We start from the raw sequence: 18,225 nt of genomic DNA on the forward strand, positions 1-18,225 counted from the left end.
AATGTCAGACATGTTGAACAGACTAGTAATACCACAAAAGTCATTTAAACACTTATTTATAGCATAAAACATACATTAGAAAAAACGTGTACTGTGCCTTTAAGAAAAGAAAAAGGGAACAATTTTTCCAAAATGCACATAATACCCAAATATCAACTAATGATAAATATAATATAGGGACTTCAGTAAAACCCCTCTTATTAAAATAGGTTTTACTGCTTACCCCATTCCCATACAGGGAAATAATGCTAGCCAGTTCTGATACACCAAGTCTCCTCAGAAAAAAAGGCTGCACATACCTTAATGCTGCTTGTAGCATGAAACTTGTCTCCACACTGAAGATGTCTCATGGTTACCTTCAGAAGTCTCGTGGGAACCAGCGTGGATCTTAGTTACAAATGCTAAGATCATCAAACCTCAGGGCAGAAATCTTCTTCCATATCCCCCTGAGGAAAATAGTATGCACCGGTACCATTTAAAATAAAAAACTTCTTGATTGAAGAAACTAAAACTAACACCTCACTTTACCAGGTCTTCCTAGTATAACACAGGCAAAGAGGGTGGAGGGGAAGGGGAGGGGCTATATATACAGCTCTGCTGTGGTGCTCTTTGCCACTTCCTGTTAGCAGGAGGTTAATATCCCACAAGTAAGGATGAAATCTGTGGACTCGTCATATCTTTATAAAAGAAAAGATAACTGTTTTACCTCCAACTCCTCTTAGCAGAGGAGATTGGCAATATTGTTTTCCACAAATAAACTGTATTAATTAACGGAATGATCAGAGTACCCAGAATGATGAGACTATATCAAATTGCATAAAAGAATACAATGTAATTTCCTGACAACAAAAGATGCTATGTAAGCACAGCTTCTTAAGAGTATTGGCAGACTATAAAAGCTCTCTCTGTCCTGATCCAGAGGAAAAGGGGAACCATGATGGGTCAAGGGTTTGTAATAAGGAATAACGTGTATTCCATACAAATGAGTTAGGATATTTATGTAGCCCCTGAGCCACCCAGCAATGAGAAAGTAAATGTCAGTAATGCAGGTAACCATTACAGTGATACAGCATCGTGATTTGTAGTGTAGGGGAACCTGCCACCGCCTCAGCAGAACATTCACATGCAGTCGAAGAGAAAGTCCGCTTAACACAAGGATTTAGCCAGCATTACTCTCCTTATTTTCCCTTACTCGTGAGCAATCACTGAGCAGACCTGCAGTCAGAACAGCAGCTCCCTATGCTGCTAAGGATATGGATGAGGCAGGAATGGGCAAGCACAAAAAGGGTTGTACTGGGAGTGGTAGCCCTAAAAGGGAAAAGCAGCAACAAAGTTAAATGAGAAGCACTAGGAAATATAACAGCACTATAAGCTAGTGAGTATGCACGTAGAAATGCAATATTGCCTGTCGATACCAAAACAGGGCTGGTAAATGGAGAGTAGTGATCCATAGTAAAAAGCAGCAAAAGCACAGAAAGATAAGGATGAGCATGGAGCAAAAGTCCTACAAAAAGCCTAGGCAAAAACTAAATACAAATGATAAGGAGAAAGGAGTGGAAAGAAAATTGATCGTATATTTTATGCTATATTTTGTACTTTCTTTCATTATACTATATGTGCAGTGTTATATCCGTAATGAGCTTGGATTCATTTGATGCTATAAGAGTAAAGCATGTTATAAACCTTGGTCACCAATCGTAGGTCACAGGCGCAGGGAAACTACTTAAACATTATTTCATCACTTTTAAAGGTCAAACTGGATATGGTTTGGTGCTCTGTCAATTCATTTACATTAAAGAACTCTGAGATGGATTAAATGCAGTGATACCTTGTTAAGAAATGCAATCACTTGGTTTTTTGTCTCTTCAGTGTTAAGACTTTGAGGCACTACATCTTCATGACTGGTTTCCTGTAAGAAAAAAAAAGAAAACAGTAGACAAGTCAAATTATAGGATTTTTTTAAAACAAAATCCTGGCTTCATATCCATGCAAGCTGCTATGTTAGAAAATACATCACAGAAGCAGACTAATAATGGATAAAATGAATCTAATACATATACTTATAACACAACGCGGCACATTATGTTCCCTTGACTCATTGCAATAATATCACATGCCCTCGTGACCCTCTTCCTCTGCCTAGTTTGTCAATGTCTTAATATAAGACAAGAGAATATGTAGGGCCATTTAAAGCTTTTGACTCCAAAATCAATACAAAATGTATTCGTTATAATCAAATACAATCTCAGATTGTTGCCAACAATCGTTTTAATAAGCTTTATGCATAAAACATGTTACATCTCAAACAGATAGATCTCTAGCAAAAACGACATGCCTCAAACATCAGATTAAAACTAAAAGCATGTCTCCAGCATCTTTTTTAAAATGGTTTATGTTCAAAACAAAAAAAAGCATAGTGTGCTAAAAGAGAGCGCACAGAAGTTTTTCTAGCTTTGTTCTGTCTTAGTTGAGTGTGTCTCTATTTTCTTGTCTGTATGCAAATTACTCTTGGATCGCCTTAAGAGTAAAAAGGGGAAACCAGATCCAACCAGATGTGGACTCCTTGCACACATGCCCTAGAGAGATGCAACTGCACCTCACTGATGAGGCCCAAGGGAGGCCGAAACGTACGTCTGGGGTTTGTTGTTTTCTCTTGTTCAGAGAAGAATTGCCTGGTATTCGGGCACTGGACTGTCATTGGGCAGGGTCAGATTGATATGCTACAGGATATTTTTTCTCTGTGAAAGGAATAGTGTGCTAAAAGATTGCACCCTGAGTGGCACTGGCCTTGTGAACAAGCACAGAAGTTTTTCTAGCTTTTGTTCTGTCCAAGTTGAGTGTGTCTCTCTATTTTCTTGTTTGTTTTCAAACATAAAATCTCTCAGGAAATGTATGTCCTTACCAAGAACCTACATACCCAAAACACCATATTTTTTGTGGCAAACTCTTTAGCAAACCACATATACAAAGCATGAGACCTCGTATCAGAAGCATGCCCCAAGCATCCACTAAATTAGACAACCACTTTTCACTCCCATATTTGTTACATGCCAAACCAAGTCAGCTGCCAGTTAACAATTTTCTAATTTTTTTTAATGGTATCCACTAATAATGTGTAGCAGATTATTAGCATAAGAGTATTTTGTACCTACTATTTATCCCTTTCCCCCCAAACCTTTATTAAGGAATTTGGTACACAACAAATTACATATTACAAGAAAGAAAAAAATGGTACGCCACTGTAGAGGAAACTCAAACTTTACATATAAAAGTCCAGACTTAAAATATCAAAAGGAGTATGTGCATATAATGAAACAGTCTCTCGGACAGTTGGTATCTTTATCTCTACCTAGTAGAGTGTACATTTCTCCATACCTTTATAAGTATGTGTAATGAATAGTGAAACATAAATGAAAATAAGAATTAACAAGGGAGAGAGAAAAAAACAAAAAACATAGAAGGAACAAGCATATTGTATGTGTTTAAATAAAATGACTATCTTTGAAGAGGCAACATAAGACGAACAAGGCTGAGGGGTTCTCGCAACAAGTACAAAGTTTAAGTGTTATAAATTTGTTTAAGACTATTCTAACATCTAATGAGTTGGAAATTTTGGGATTAGAATTTGTTTCTATACGACATTTCAATCTCTTTGAGACCACCATTATTGATGTGAATAGATTATGCCTGATGAAACGGTCTGCGAACCGAGAAACGCGTTGCAATATTGGGGTATTACTGAACACCCCACTATCCACTTTTAATAACAACTACTGTGTTGTTGTTTTTTATATGAAAAGAAGTTTGTTTTTAATAAAACTTGGACATTTTATCTTATGAGTGGATTTTTTGCTACCCACCATCTGCCTTTATCTGATACATAAGAGATCTACTTGGATACCTTCTGTCTGGGTGAGCTGTCACACCTATTCCAAATCTGCAGCTTACCTCTACAAGCACATTGGTGTGCTCCTGGAATATGTGAGTACCATCCTTTCTAAAGAATTACTACTGTCTAAACCACTAACAGTCTGCACATGTGGTGCCTGTATTTTGTGTCTCTACTATAGCATCAACATATTACGCTAAGAGAAGTGTCGAACGGGTGAGCTGTCACACCTCCATAATTCTGCAGCCTGCCCCTACCAGCACATAAGTGTGCTCGTGGAGTATGTGAGTACTCATTTGGCTTTACTCTTTGTATCTATTTGTTTTTCCTACTGACGATACCACACATGAGGCGCCCCTCTATTTCCCTTCATTTCTGTGTATTTTTCTTCATACTATATGCTGGGACTTTGGAAAGGGTGGTCCCCCAGGTGTGCACCTACATCTACCTTAAAGTGATTTAAAGGGACATTCCTAAGGAGTGTGTGCTGGTCCTGTGACTTTTCCCCACTATTTACCAAACACACAGTGGTTTCAAACCCAAGTCAATATTTCGCCCTACCAAAGAGAGAGGCCCTTTTTTGGAAGATTTGCATTGTAGAATTGAGGAAGATCTAATACAACTGTCCAAGAACCACAAGAAGCCACCTTAAACTTACCGGTGAACATAAACAGGCACTTGATAGCCTTAAGAATAGAGATGACAGTCATTAAACAGGGAGATAAGGGGGGTCCTGGACCGAGAAAATTACAATTTAGAAGGCAAGAAACAGTTGTGTGATCAAGAAGTTATTTTGCCATTCCTCAAAGACCCAACAGAAGATTTTAGGTTAGAGCTACTAATGGTTTGCAGGGGGGTTTCTTTGATTCTTATACTTTTGTATCCAAACCAGTGACATACTTTTTTCACCATCTCCCCAAGGTACATAAATCCTTGGTGGAGGTTAAAAGTAGACCAAGTGTTGGGTATTGGATCACTGTTTGAACACTTATCTAATTGGGTTGAGTCCCTCCTACTGTCTATAGATTTTCAGATGCCTTCTTAAATGAAGGACACTAAACATCTTCTATCTAAATTAGATTAAATAAATTGGGTTGCAGGCTGCTCTTGGCTTACCGTAGATGTGGTAGGCTTGTATTCTGCAATCCCACATCATCACGGCCTCCAAGCAGTAGAATATTTGGTGAATCGTTATAGCAACTAAGATAGTTCTATAAAGCAATATTTATGTCAAGGAATTGTCCAGACTTTAGCCATGTTACGATCTCTTCCAATTTTCAGTTGAAAGTTACACAAAGGGTCTAGGAACTTACCAGCTTTACTAATTGTCGTACCACTTATGTAGTATATTTAATTGAGTGTCCTTAATGTGTCCAGCAATATGTAGGGTGCACTACTAGGGAAGCCCATGTCCATATTAGGGACCATCTTAAGGACATTAAAATGGGTAATGAAAGTTCAGACTTGGCTAGATATTTCATATACAAACATAACCAGAATAATATTTAATTTATCTGGTAAGTCAATGAGTGTGTCCGAATGGGAGCCTCAATGTCATGCCATCAGACACGGCATGAGAACCTAGTGCAGTGAAGGGGGTAAGTTGCGCAGCAAATGTAAATATATATATATAAATATATATTTATGTGTTTATATGTGTATATACACATATTATCACAAATCGATATGTATATAAGCATATACATATATATTTATAGTAATAATAGTCACCATAAAACACAAAAAAATACATCACAGCATATCCACAGCTACCCCAGATTAGGTGCATGTCCACAGGTATACTTTTGAATAAATATGACCAAAATGAGTACCATCGGATGCATAACTCCAGCCACGCCTTATAAATATGCAACCCCCATAAAAAGCAGATGCACATCCCTAGGAATTATTCATTTATAATTAATTAGTAAATAAATAAAAGTAGAATTATTAAATTACATGCCAAAAAAGAGAAATCTCAGATGAGATATATGTCTCATTCACCTCAGTGTTCTGCCCAGGACCTTTTTAGTGGGTGAACCACCTGGCTGATTTTACTGAGCACCCGGCTAAAATTTAAGCCAATTATAAGATAGCATTAGTTAATTAAATATTGTCAATGTTTGTTGCTCCAATGATCAATTTATGCAATTAACTTGTGCATTGAATAGCTTTAGTAACATTTCTAAATGTCAGAAAATTTTATAATATTGTAAAGTATTACACTGCCCCCACCCGGTCACTTCAAAATAGGTATGTGCATATAGATTCTTCATTAGGATCCAAATGCAGAAGTATGCGCGCTATTCAGCTCTTTTCAGAGCCCGATTGATTCTTGTGCAAGATACCACGTTAAGACCTGTACAAATACAGATCTTAACATAGTGATCTTGCACAAGAATCAGTCCAGCTCCGAAAAGAGCCAAATAGCGCATAATTTTGCATTCGGATCCTAACGAAGAATCCGAATGCACATACCAGCTGCACAAAAAACAAACAAAGTACCAGGCAACCCTTTTCTCACATGCAAAACTAAAATTTGTGGCACAGTAGACGGTCAAAACACAGTTTGAAGAACTGTGCCATATTTTGCATCCCTAAGTATATTAGAACTTACATGAGGTTTATAAGCACATAGAAATGACTAGCAAACAAATTAAAAGAAGGATGACTACTCAGAATACTAGCTGCTCAGAAATCTAATTACAAGACATTTGTGATAGGGGAATTTGCAATAACATGCAGTGGTGTGTACAGCATCTTTAAAATTAAGTATTCCCAAAGCACACAAACAAATCACTGGAAATAGCACACTGTAGTGTAGATCTGCATGTTAATATGAATAAATCTTATATGCAAAGTGACATTTTCAAGTAGTCTACGTCTAAGAAAACGTGTGTACCATGGAATTATTTTTGTTATTAAAACTGGTTGCATTGATACCGAAAGGGTTAGGTTTAGGTTGACTGGTTTCTGTATTCAGTTCCACAGTGCATTTTGACTAATCACTTTAGACACATGGCAATATGTGGAATACAAGACTGTATTCTTGTTAAGGCTGTGACAAACAGAGCTGCAGAGCGCGCATCGTGATGATGCGGCTGCGTATGCTTAGTGTGTCCTGCCTTTTCAACTCTGCGTGCTCAGTCGCTTCAGGTCACGTAGCTGAGCGCTCAGAGTTGAAATATATGAACTTCAGAAGCAATGCAACGCAAAGCAGCGGCTTTGCGTCGCTTGCAGTGTGTGCCTTTATCCTTACCTCTGCAAATTGGGTGAAAACTTCTAGAGTGTGATGCTTGATAAGCCACGTGTTGTCTGCCAGAAGCAAGGAGAACAAACTGGATAACTTAGGAAGAATGGAAGTCTGAAAAGGAAAGGAGATCGTTATTCAGCTTGCATCGGAACTTAGTGGATATTTAAATTTAGAGATTCTTATTGTAACATTGTATATATTATAGTTAAGTTGTAAAAACATTTTAGAACAGAAAAAACTGTTTAAAGGGATACTGCCACAAATGAAACATTAGTACTGATCAGATAGGTGTTTCTGTCATTCTCTTAATATATTCAGTACTTCCAGGTCAGAAATGAAAACACCTATATGAAGACATTGGCAAGGAGAATAAAAAATATATATATATTTTTTAATAGACATTATACAAGGTCAATGATGAAGCCATATCCATAACAGAATTAGCACTCAGCTATAAATGTGAAGCCTTCTTTCCGTTTTCATAGGCCATAAGGTTAACTGTGCTGGTAGTAAGCTGTTTGCGTGTCGGGGAGCGCACGTATTACAATATGAAAGTAAAAAGTTTCCACACAAGTGCTAATCCAAAAAGTTAGAATATTGCCCCATAGAAGTCAATGGAGCAAGTGCGCTAACCTAACATGAAAATATGAATATTCCACATTCCAATGTTCTTCACATAGCAGAATATGCTATATTTATTCATAAATATTTTTATATATATATCTGATGGTTTTTGGTACAATATATATATATATATATATATATATATATATATATATATACACATATACACACATACACACACACACATATATAAATATATATATATATATATATATATATAGGAATAGCAAGGGCTCCAATGCTCTTATATTTATGTCTAATTATGTGTATATATGTCTGTAAATACATACACATATAAAAACATATGTATAAACAAACAGACATATATACAGTATATACACTGTCCACACACACAAATATATATATATATATATATATATATATATATATATACACACACACAAATATACATTTTATATATATATATATATACACATACACACACATACATATTTAGACATTCATTTGTAGCCCTTTGCAGTCATCGTCCCCCCAACACCTGAGATCTGATATCATTGAGCACTTAAAGGGACATTAAACCCAAATTTTTTCTTTCATGATTTAGAAAGAGCATGTAATTTTAAATACATTTCTAATGTACTTCTATTATCTAATTTGCTTAATTTTCTTGATATCCTTTGCTGAAAAGCATATCTAGATAGGCTCAGAAGCTGCTGATTGGTGGCTGCACATAGATGCCTTGTGTGATTGGCTCACCCATGTGCATTGCTATTTCTTAAACAAAGGATATCTAACAAATGAAGCAAATTAGATAATAGAAGTAAATTGGAATGTTGTTTAAAATTTTATTCTCTATCTGAATCATGAAAGAAAACATTTGGGTTTAATGTCCCTTTAATTTTTTTGTGAAATATTTGTTTTAAATAATTCTTATCAGATAGTGTTATTTTGAGTGTGACTGTACTCTTCAGTGTATTTTTGTGACACTTTTTTGCCTTGCGTAACAGTTAAAGTGATTGTAAATCCTAGTGTTTGTAAAATGCTAGGATTTACAATTGGAAGAAATAAATGGGACTTTCATTCATGATGGGGACTTTCATTCATGAAGTATAAAATACTTCATGCTGGTGGGGGGCGTGTCCTTACAGTGGCTTCGTGAAGTCGCATTTTTCTGAAGCTCCGGGAGAGAAGATAATATACCGCCGAATATTATCAAACTACCACAGCAGTTATCACCACTACAGTCGCCTCTGAGTGACACAAGATACCACATCCATTTATATTGCTGTATTTATGACCCAGGGGACGGAAAAGGACATTTGAAGCCTGTATACAGGCACTGTTTCCCCCCCCCCTCCCGGGGGAATTGGCAAGAATAGACTTTACATTAAAGCCACACCAAAATCACAGTACCGCTTTTAAGAAGGCTACAAGGTAAACTACTTTCCCATTGGAATTAAGCCGCTAAACTATAATATTGCGCAACACAGAAAGATCGATGACTTTATGGAGGAGACGTGGGAAGAGGATCTACCTAAATCACAAGACTCATTACTCCTTCGGCTGGAAATGATATTCAAACCTTTGCTAGACAAGGTGCCTACGGAGCAAGAACTCTACCTACTAATGAACAGAGTTGCACCAGAGCAACCAAACATACCGGCACAACAGCAATATTTTCATTCGGAGTTCGGCCTATCCTCAGGGCCCGGGAGGGCTGTTCAACCCGGAATACTGAAAGCAGATACTCACCAGCCGATCACACAAATGGGTGCCTCTACCACGTTGTCAGTGAAGACCAGCAATCGCTCCCTGAAGAAACGAGAAAGCATCCAAGCTAAAGCTACGTATTTCTCCTTATTATGGAATGTGCGGGAACCTAAACAAAATGGCTGCTGTGCATCAAGACCTGCATTGATCTTATCCGGAGACCCTCTTTGGGAGCTATACGCTAACGTCATTCATATGGAAAGCAGATGGGGACTGTTCTACGATACGCTGCAATCCGGAGATGCTGAAATAACACGATCTTCTAATTGTATAAAAGGAAGATGGGAGAGTCTAAGGCTGATCCAGGGTCTTGAGGGGGGTACCCAGGGTGAAGTGAACTTAGCTCCAATTCAGCTTTTGGTCTCTAATGACCCTTTGGACGCTTTACCAGACTGTAAACCATACTATGGAAGCCTCTCAGGGGGCAAGGAACTCAAGCGTTCACTGTAATTATCAGTCAGCTTCAAAAGCTATGTAGACGGATCCGAGTGTTTTCTTTTTACAAGATAATAAGGTCTGACAGCTTTAACAATTCAATTATATTTTTTAGCAGGCTTTGAGGTATGATATTAATGTGTATATAATATTTTGTGGATTAATTTGTAAGTTTTTTAGATAAACTGGAATGTTTTGTTTGTATATGCTAAGGGCTCTGTTTGCTATATGGAAAAGTTGTAACCTCATGCATGCCCTTACTCTAAAATGCCTTTGCTTGTATAAAATCAAACAGTATGTTAAAACACACAGTTAACCACTGTAATAACCAGCTGGAAACTTATTACTTTATTAAGGCTCCATCACTAACCAGCAGGTTACAGAACCTCCAGAAGTTTCCACCCATAACACAATTTAATTCAATAAATTGACAATCCTCTAAATGTCCTACCTATAGCTTAAATAACCCTGGCACACATTGTGCAAGAGTGCTTGGCCTTTCCTTGCGCGGTCGGCAGCCGAGACTGCGCAAGGGTGGATTTCAACAAATAGAATATAGTTATTGACTTTGTATAATTATTGGGACATGTTACATATATAATTTCAAAGGAATGACACTGGATTACTGGCGGTTTGATATATTTGATAATTATCAACAACTTACCTGCATAACATTGGTGTGGCTATACTTTATATTTTACACTTTGTATTTTATATCTTATATTTTACACTGTATGTTCAACCAGTCAGTTCTTGTATCTAGCATCTTTATTTTCAATATGGTTTTACTTGTTATGCTTGATGCAAAATTTTATGTTTTGTTTGTTATTGTCGTGTACCATGTTTGATATAAGCCCCTAGCGTTTTTCCATATTGATAATACTGGACCAAAAGTGTCCAACCTCAGGGGATAAAATTGAGGACTGAATCTTTTTAAACACCAGTTTCTCATATATGACTTAAATATTCGCATGATTGTATACTGTGTTTATGATGTAACTTTATATTATATGTATTGTCCTCAAAAAAAAAAAAAAATACTTCATGCTGGAAGCTCCTTTATTTGTTGGAAGCATTCACCGCACTAAGCTGCTCAGGCAGCCCACGGCAGAACGCTATTTGCTGTGAGGTGACGTTTCCACCTCTTAGCCAATATCCGTGTTTGTGAAACGCTAGTGGGATATTCAACTCCTGGCCAGCAGGAGACGGCAAAGAGCACCCCAGCAAAGCTGTTAAGTGTAACATCCCTTACCTATAATCCCCAGTCATTCAGCCAAAGGAAAATGGAAAAAGAAGAAACACAAGGGTGAAAAGGTGCCTGAGGTTTACTCAAAAAAACTGCCAAATTATAATTTAAAAAAGAGGGCGGGGTCTTGGACTCTCCATGCCCGGAAAGAAAGAAATTTATCAGGTAAGCATAAATGTTGTTTTCTTTCCTATGGCATGGAGAGTCCACAACGTCATTCCAATTACTAGTGGGAACCAATGCCCAAGCTAGAGAACACGGAATGAACAGGGAGGGAGAACAAGGCAGGAGGACCTAAACAGAAGGCACCACCGCTTGAAGAACCTTTCTCAGAAAAGAGGCCTCAGCCGAGGCAAAAGTATCTAATTTGTAGAATTTGGAAAAAGTATGCAAAAAGGACCATGTTGCCGCCTCGCAAATCTGTTCCACAGAAGCTTCATTTTTGAAAGCCCAAGAAGAGAAGACAGACCTAGTGGAATGAGCCGTAATTCTCTCAGGAGGCTGCTGTCCAGCTGTCTCATAAGCTAAACGAATCACACTTCTTAACCAGATGGGAAAGAGTAGTAGAAGTGGCCTTCTGACCCTTACGCTTTCCAGAGAAAACAACAAACAGGGCAGAAGATTGCAGAAAATCCTTAGTGGCTTGTAAGTAAAATTTTAGAGCACGCACAACATCCAATTATGCAAAAGATGTTCCTTATAAGGATTAGGACAAAAAGAAGGAACAACAATTTCCTTAGGGAGAAAACCTAATTTAGTACGAAGGACCACCTTATCTGCATGAAAAATAAGGTACGGGGAGTCACACTGCAGAGCTGAAAGCTCAGAAACTCTGCGAGCGGAAGAAATAGCAAGAAGAAACTAAACCTTCCAAGATAACAATTTTATATCAACAACATGCGTCAGCTCAAACGGAGCCTGCTGCAAAATTTTAAGAACTAGGTGAAGGCTTCAAGGAGAAGCAACAGGTTTAAACACAGGCCTGATTCTGACCAGGGCCTGAACAAAAGCTTGAACATTGAGTAATTCTGCCATACGTTTGTGCAAAAAGGATAGACAGAGTAGAAATCTGACCTTACAGAGTACTGACTGACAAAACTTTCTCCAGGCCATCCTGAAAAAAAGATAAAATTTGGGGACTCCTCACCAGACAAAGAAAAACCTTTAGCTTCACACCAAAAAAGGTATTTACACCATATCTTATGGTAAATTCTACGAGTAGCAGGTTTACAAGCCTGAAACATAGTATCAATGACTGCCTCCGAAAAACCACATCTAGACAGGACTAGGTGTTCAATCTCCAAGCAGTCAGCTGCAGAGAATCTAGATTTGGAGGAAAGGACCCTGAATTAAAAGGTCTTTCCTCAGAGGTAACCTCCAAGGTGGAAGAGATGATATATTCACCAGATCCACAAACCAGATCCTGCGAGGCCAGGCAGGAGCTATTAAAATCACAGATGCTCTCTCCTGCTTGATACGAGCAATGACTCGTGGAAGGAGAGCAAAACGGAGGAAACAGGTATGCTAGCCCGAAATCCCAAGGGACCACCAGAGCATCTATCAGGGCGGCCTGAGTATCTCTTAACCTTGAACCGTACTTTGGAAGCTTGGCGTTTTGACAAAACGCTATTAGATCCAACTCCAGATCCCCCCACCTGAGGGTTATCCTGGAAAACACTTCCGGATGGAGAGCCCACTCCCCGGGATGAAGAGTCTGTCTGCTCAGAAAATCTGCGACAGTTACACCCGCGGGGAACTGTAGAGGCCCTCCCCAAGGCGGAATGCCCGGGACAATAGGGCACAAGCACATTCTCAAAGAAAACGTCTGGACTCTGCAGACGAACAATCGCCAACATTATGTGGAAGTGAAAACGTGCTGCAACCTCCAGGGGGAACACGCCACCCTACATGGAGGAATCAGAAACTGGGTTACCCGCATGTGTAGAAGCATGAATTGGTAGGGAACTCGCCTCTTGGAGGACAGGACCCCCAGAGCTGGATGGCTCAGCAGTCCCTTGATTACCCGAGCCAGAGGAACCAGGCGATCTGAAATGGCATTCGGTACAAAACTGGTTGACATGTGTCAACGAGGCCAATCCGAATTCATCCCCGGACACAGAATCTGAAATCAAAATAGTTTCGGTATCAGAATCCTCCATAACTGAATCTGAAACGAGCACAGTCTCAGCATTAGAATCCTCCATAACTGTATCGAGGAAATATCAATATGGACTTAAGTATGAAAACAAAAATGGCACCTGACACCCACAATGGCTGGGGCACTCACCACCTCCTATGACCAGACCCCTGCTGACTAGAATATCTCCTTCGCCACACAGTCAGGAATGCGGAAATGGGGAACGGAACAACGTCCGAACACAAGGTGAACCGAATAGTCCAAAAAAGCGCGACCAACCAAAAGCCTCAAAGTTCCAACCACGAGCCCATAAACATCACACATAAGCAGGTTCAATCACATAACAAATAGGATTATAAACCCACCTGTTCAATAACCCCCCTCAGGAGATATTAACCTTCGATTCCAAGATACTAACAGAGACTCACTGAGACCCTTATGTCATAGTTAGACCCACAAAGGTGTGTAACCTCTCGGGAAAACATTCACATTACAGTACATTGACGATAAAGTAAAATGAAAGGATCTTACTGGAATCTACGCCGTGGAACAGGAACACGGCCTTTCAAGTGTGACGAACAGTGGCATTACCTCCGCCATGGACTCGAGAGAAGAAAGCAGGCAGCGGAGCGAAGTTCGACAACGCTGATTGCTTGAGGAGCTGTTAATATGAGTCGGGATGGTTTCGCAGAAAGACTCTCCCTGCATCTCCGGACTCTAACTTTCATCCAAGCCCTCACTAAGAGACTGACAGGACTACTTAAAACTCCTGTCCCATGCCGAAGAGTACTAACCTCCATAAGAGACAAAAAACAAAAAGTAAAAATTTCTGACACGTCTCTGTCAAGCTCCTGGGACGAAAGGCAAAGAATGACTGGGGGGTGAGGGAAGAAGGAGGAGTATTTAAGCCTTTGGCTGGGGTGTCTTTGCCTCCTCCTGGTGGCCAGGTTCTTATTTCCCAAAAGTAATGAATGCAGCTGAGGACTCTTTCCATTTAAGAAGAAATGATCCTTTATTTTCATTGGTTTCAGAGGGTATGTCAATCAAAGCAGTAATCTCTCCTGATCCCCCCCTAACCCTTTTGGGATTTTGGGGCTAGACAGCATCTTACAACTAGTTAGTAGTAGAACGAACGAAAGAAAGAAAGAAAGAAAGAAAGAAAGAAAGAAAGAAAGAAAGAAAGAAAGAAAGAAAGAAAGAAAGAAAGAAAGAAAGAAAGAAAGAAAGAGGATGATAGCTCTGAGCTGGGCTACTTTAATCACAAATTAATTTTGATACTTAAAATGTCAAATATCACACTGGATTCCACAAATATGATACTGGTTACCACAAATATGATTGCTACCTGAGCATCTGGAGGAATAAAGATTTTGCCGAATGCAGCTAAAGCTTCTAAAATTCCAAATCTCACGTGCACTGGTGGATCTTCCCCGCTGACAGAGGAGAGCAAAGCAACAATCTGAAATAAAAGAATGATAAAGGATTATAATTCTTCAAAACCACTCATACATAAAACAAACAATATAATACAATTGCATACTTTATGAATGAACCTTTCACATGCATTTGTTAAAACCAACACATACTCACTTTGCAGGCAGAAAATAACATGTACGTTGTTTTTCTGTGATCTACATTAATTAAGACCATGCCAGACTTACTGTCTTTCTGCATACTCTTTAGGAGCACATGCATGGGACTAAATTAGTACTCTTAGGAGCACATGCATGGGACTAACTAAAATGGACAGTAATGTCAAAATGAAGCTTTCATAATTCACATAGAGCATGCATTTTAAACAACTTTCCAATTTACTTCTATTAACTAATTTGCTATGTTTTCTTGATATCCATTGATGAAAAGCATACCTAGGTAGGTAGGCTCAGGAGCAGCAATGCACTACTGGGAGCTAGCTCCTGATTGGTGGCTGCACATATATGCCTATTGTCATTGGCTCAATCGATGTGCTCAGCTAGTTCCCAGTAGTGCATTTCCGCTCATTCAACAAAGGATACCAAGAAGAGAATGAAGCAAATTTCATAATAGAAGTAAATTGAAAATTTGTTAGGATGTCAGTAGCATCCCTGTGCTCCTTATTAAGTAGGATCTATAAAACAGCGAAATGTCTGTCCTATACATGGTTGTTTTATTCAGCTTCCATAAGCAGCTCTGCGTTTCCCTGTGTCTTTGCAACCTGTGTTCTGTTTTGTTGCAGCTTGTGTGTCTGGCACATGGAAGCCTGTGTTACCTGGGTTTTTATAGCAAGATATGTCTAGTCCTCCACCGTGTGCCTACACAACCTGGTTTCACTAATAAGCAAGCATACTTTCTAGTTTTAAAAGGAAGAGTACAGAAAATAATAAATTCTCATAAAAGAGGAAGGGATCCCTTTATGTAACTCTAATGGGGTGCTTTTGGATTTTTTGCTTGCAGGCTTGCTCGCCATCAGGCTTAAAGGGGAACTAAACCCAAAATCTTTCTTTCATGATTCAGAGAGAGAATAGAAATTTAAACATTACAATTTACTTCCATTATTTATTTTGCTTTATTTTTTAAATATCCTTAGTTGAAGAAAAAGCAATGCACATGGTGAGCCAATCACACGAGGCTTCTATGTGCAGCAACCAATCAGCAGCTAGTGAGCATATCTAGATATGCTTTTCATCAAAGAATATCAAAAGAATAAAACAAATTAGATAATATAAGTAAATTAGAAAGATGTTTAAAATTGCATTCTCTTTCCACATCATAAAAGAAAAAATGTGGGTGGCATGTCCCTTTAAACTCTGAATATGATTTAATACGTTTGAGGTCTATTTATTTTTTATTTATCATCATCACTGTGATTATTCATTCATTTGATTGTGCAAATTCATTTAGTACATATATTCTTGTCTTCAGAGTTTTTATTTGGGCTTTTGGAATTAGATTTGTGAATTAGTCTAGATAAAGAATACACATGAGAGATGGTGCATTCATTTAACATTGTATTACATTTTTTGGACTGAATGTAGTAAGACTTATATTAGAATTACTTCTCTGTTGTTTCTCTTTATATTAGGGATATGAAATGTATTTTTAAATAACCTAGGTTTCATTTATATTGATCACTATTTGTGTGCATTTAATCTTTTTTTGAGAACTAAAGAGGTTTTATTTGTTAGTGTGAGAGCATTCAAGCTTCCCAGCCAGCAAACCTGTTGGCCCAGATTGAAGGCAAGCGAGGCGACACCAGCATGTCTTACTGCAGAAGAAAAGCTTCTTAATTTGTGAGTGCAGTCTCACATGAGCAAGCCTGCATCACAAGGACTTAAAAGCTGCAAAGAAAGCCCAAGACATTAGAGACATCATACACTCAATTTTTTTTTTGCATAAATGTTTTGTAGATGATCCATTTATAAAGCCTAGTTTTTTTTTTTTTTTAATTATAGTTTTACTTATTTTTAAATAACATTGCGCTGATTTTCAGACTCCTAACCAAGCCCCAAAGTTTTAGAATACTGACGTATACCTACTCCTGCTTGCTCCTGTTTGTGTAAAGAGTCTTTTCATATGCAGAGGAAGGGGGAGAGTGTCTGAATATTCCCCACTTGCAGTGGGTGTTCTATCTAGCTAATCCTTTTAACAGAGCTAAACTGGGAGCTTCTAAGTAAGTTTTTAAACCGTTTTATAGTGGATTTTTATATCAGTATCTGTGCATATTATTCTTTATAGTAGTGTCTATTACATGCAATCAAATGAAAATTGGTGTATACTGTCCCTTTAATGCTGAACCGGTGAACTTTCAAAACTCTGCTGAAACATACACCTTTCTTTTGAACAATTAAAAGATTTAGTAAAACCCTATCCAGTATAACGCACTGGGTACAGGACAGAGTATTGACAATTCTTCCATTTTTCAAGTACTGAGGATCCTGCAATAAAGGGCTTGTTCTTATAGTTCTAGGAAAGCTAGGAGCCCTTACCATCAGTAATAGATTCAAAAGGCCGAATAAGAAATTACATATATTCTTCTAGTCTAGAACTAGTGGGAATTTTTCTTCCTGTTAAGAGACATTACCAGCAGCCTACATATTAAATACAATCATGGACAATAAAACTGTAGTTTCCAGTTGAAAACCAGGAAAAAACACAAGATAACAAAAAAAAAAAAAAAAAGAATTAATCCACTTTAACCTAGAAATTAAGAATCAATCCACAAATTACAAAGATAAATGTAGCCACCAATCAGCAAGCGCTACTTAGGGTGCTGAACCAAAACAGGCCAGCTCCTAAGTTTATACATTCCTGCTTTTCAAATAAAGGTACCAGGGGAACGGAAAAAATGATAATAGGAGTAAATTAGAAAGTTGATTAAAATTGCATGCTCTATCTGCATCATGAAAGAAAAAAACTGAATTTAAGCTTACCTGATAAATTACTTTCTCCAACGGTGTGTCCGGTCCACGGCGTCATCCTTACTTGTGGGAATATCTCTTCCCCAACAGGAAATGGCAAAGAGTCCCAGCAAAGTTGGCCATATTGTCCCTCCTAGGCTCCGCCCACCCCAGTCATTCGACCGACGGACAGGAGGAAAATATAGGAGAAACCATATGGTACCGTGGTGACTGTAGTTAGAGAAAATAAATCATCAGACCTGATTAAAAAACCAGGGCGGGCCGTGGACCGGACACACCGTTGGAGAAAGTAATTTATCAGGTAAGCATAAATTCTGTTTTCTCCAACATTGGTGTGTCCGGTCCACGGCGTCATCCTTACTTGTGGGAACCAATACCAAAGCTTTAGGACACGGATGAAGGGAGGGAGCAAATCAGGTTACCTAAACGGAAGGCACCACGGCTTGCAAAACCTTTCTCCCAAAAATAGCCTCCGAAGAAGCAAAAGTATCAAATTTGTAAAATTTGGCAAAA

At 38.4% G+C, this 18,225-nt stretch overlaps 1 protein-coding gene across 1 annotated transcript in view; it reads right to left on the reverse strand.

The window, feature by feature from the left end:
• The window catches only part of FIRRM (FIGNL1 interacting regulator of recombination and mitosis), a 367,507-nt gene that overhangs the window by 59,565 nt on the left and 289,717 nt on the right, over nucleotides 1–18,225 (reverse strand). The window contains exons 19-21 of the mRNA XM_053693168.1: nucleotides 14,661–14,774; nucleotides 7,149–7,253; nucleotides 1,829–1,909 (exon numbers count right to left, since the gene is read on the reverse strand). Of these exons, the coding sequence (XP_053549143.1) occupies nucleotides 1,829–1,909; nucleotides 7,149–7,253; nucleotides 14,661–14,774 (300 nt within the window). The remainder of the gene's footprint in view (nucleotides 1–1,828; nucleotides 1,910–7,148; nucleotides 7,254–14,660; nucleotides 14,775–18,225) is intronic.

Source organism: Bombina bombina, chromosome 10, assembly GCF_027579735.1.
Source record: "Bombina bombina isolate aBomBom1 chromosome 10, aBomBom1.pri, whole genome shotgun sequence".
Lineage (NCBI taxonomy): Eukaryota > Metazoa > Chordata > Amphibia > Anura > Bombinatoridae > Bombina > Bombina bombina.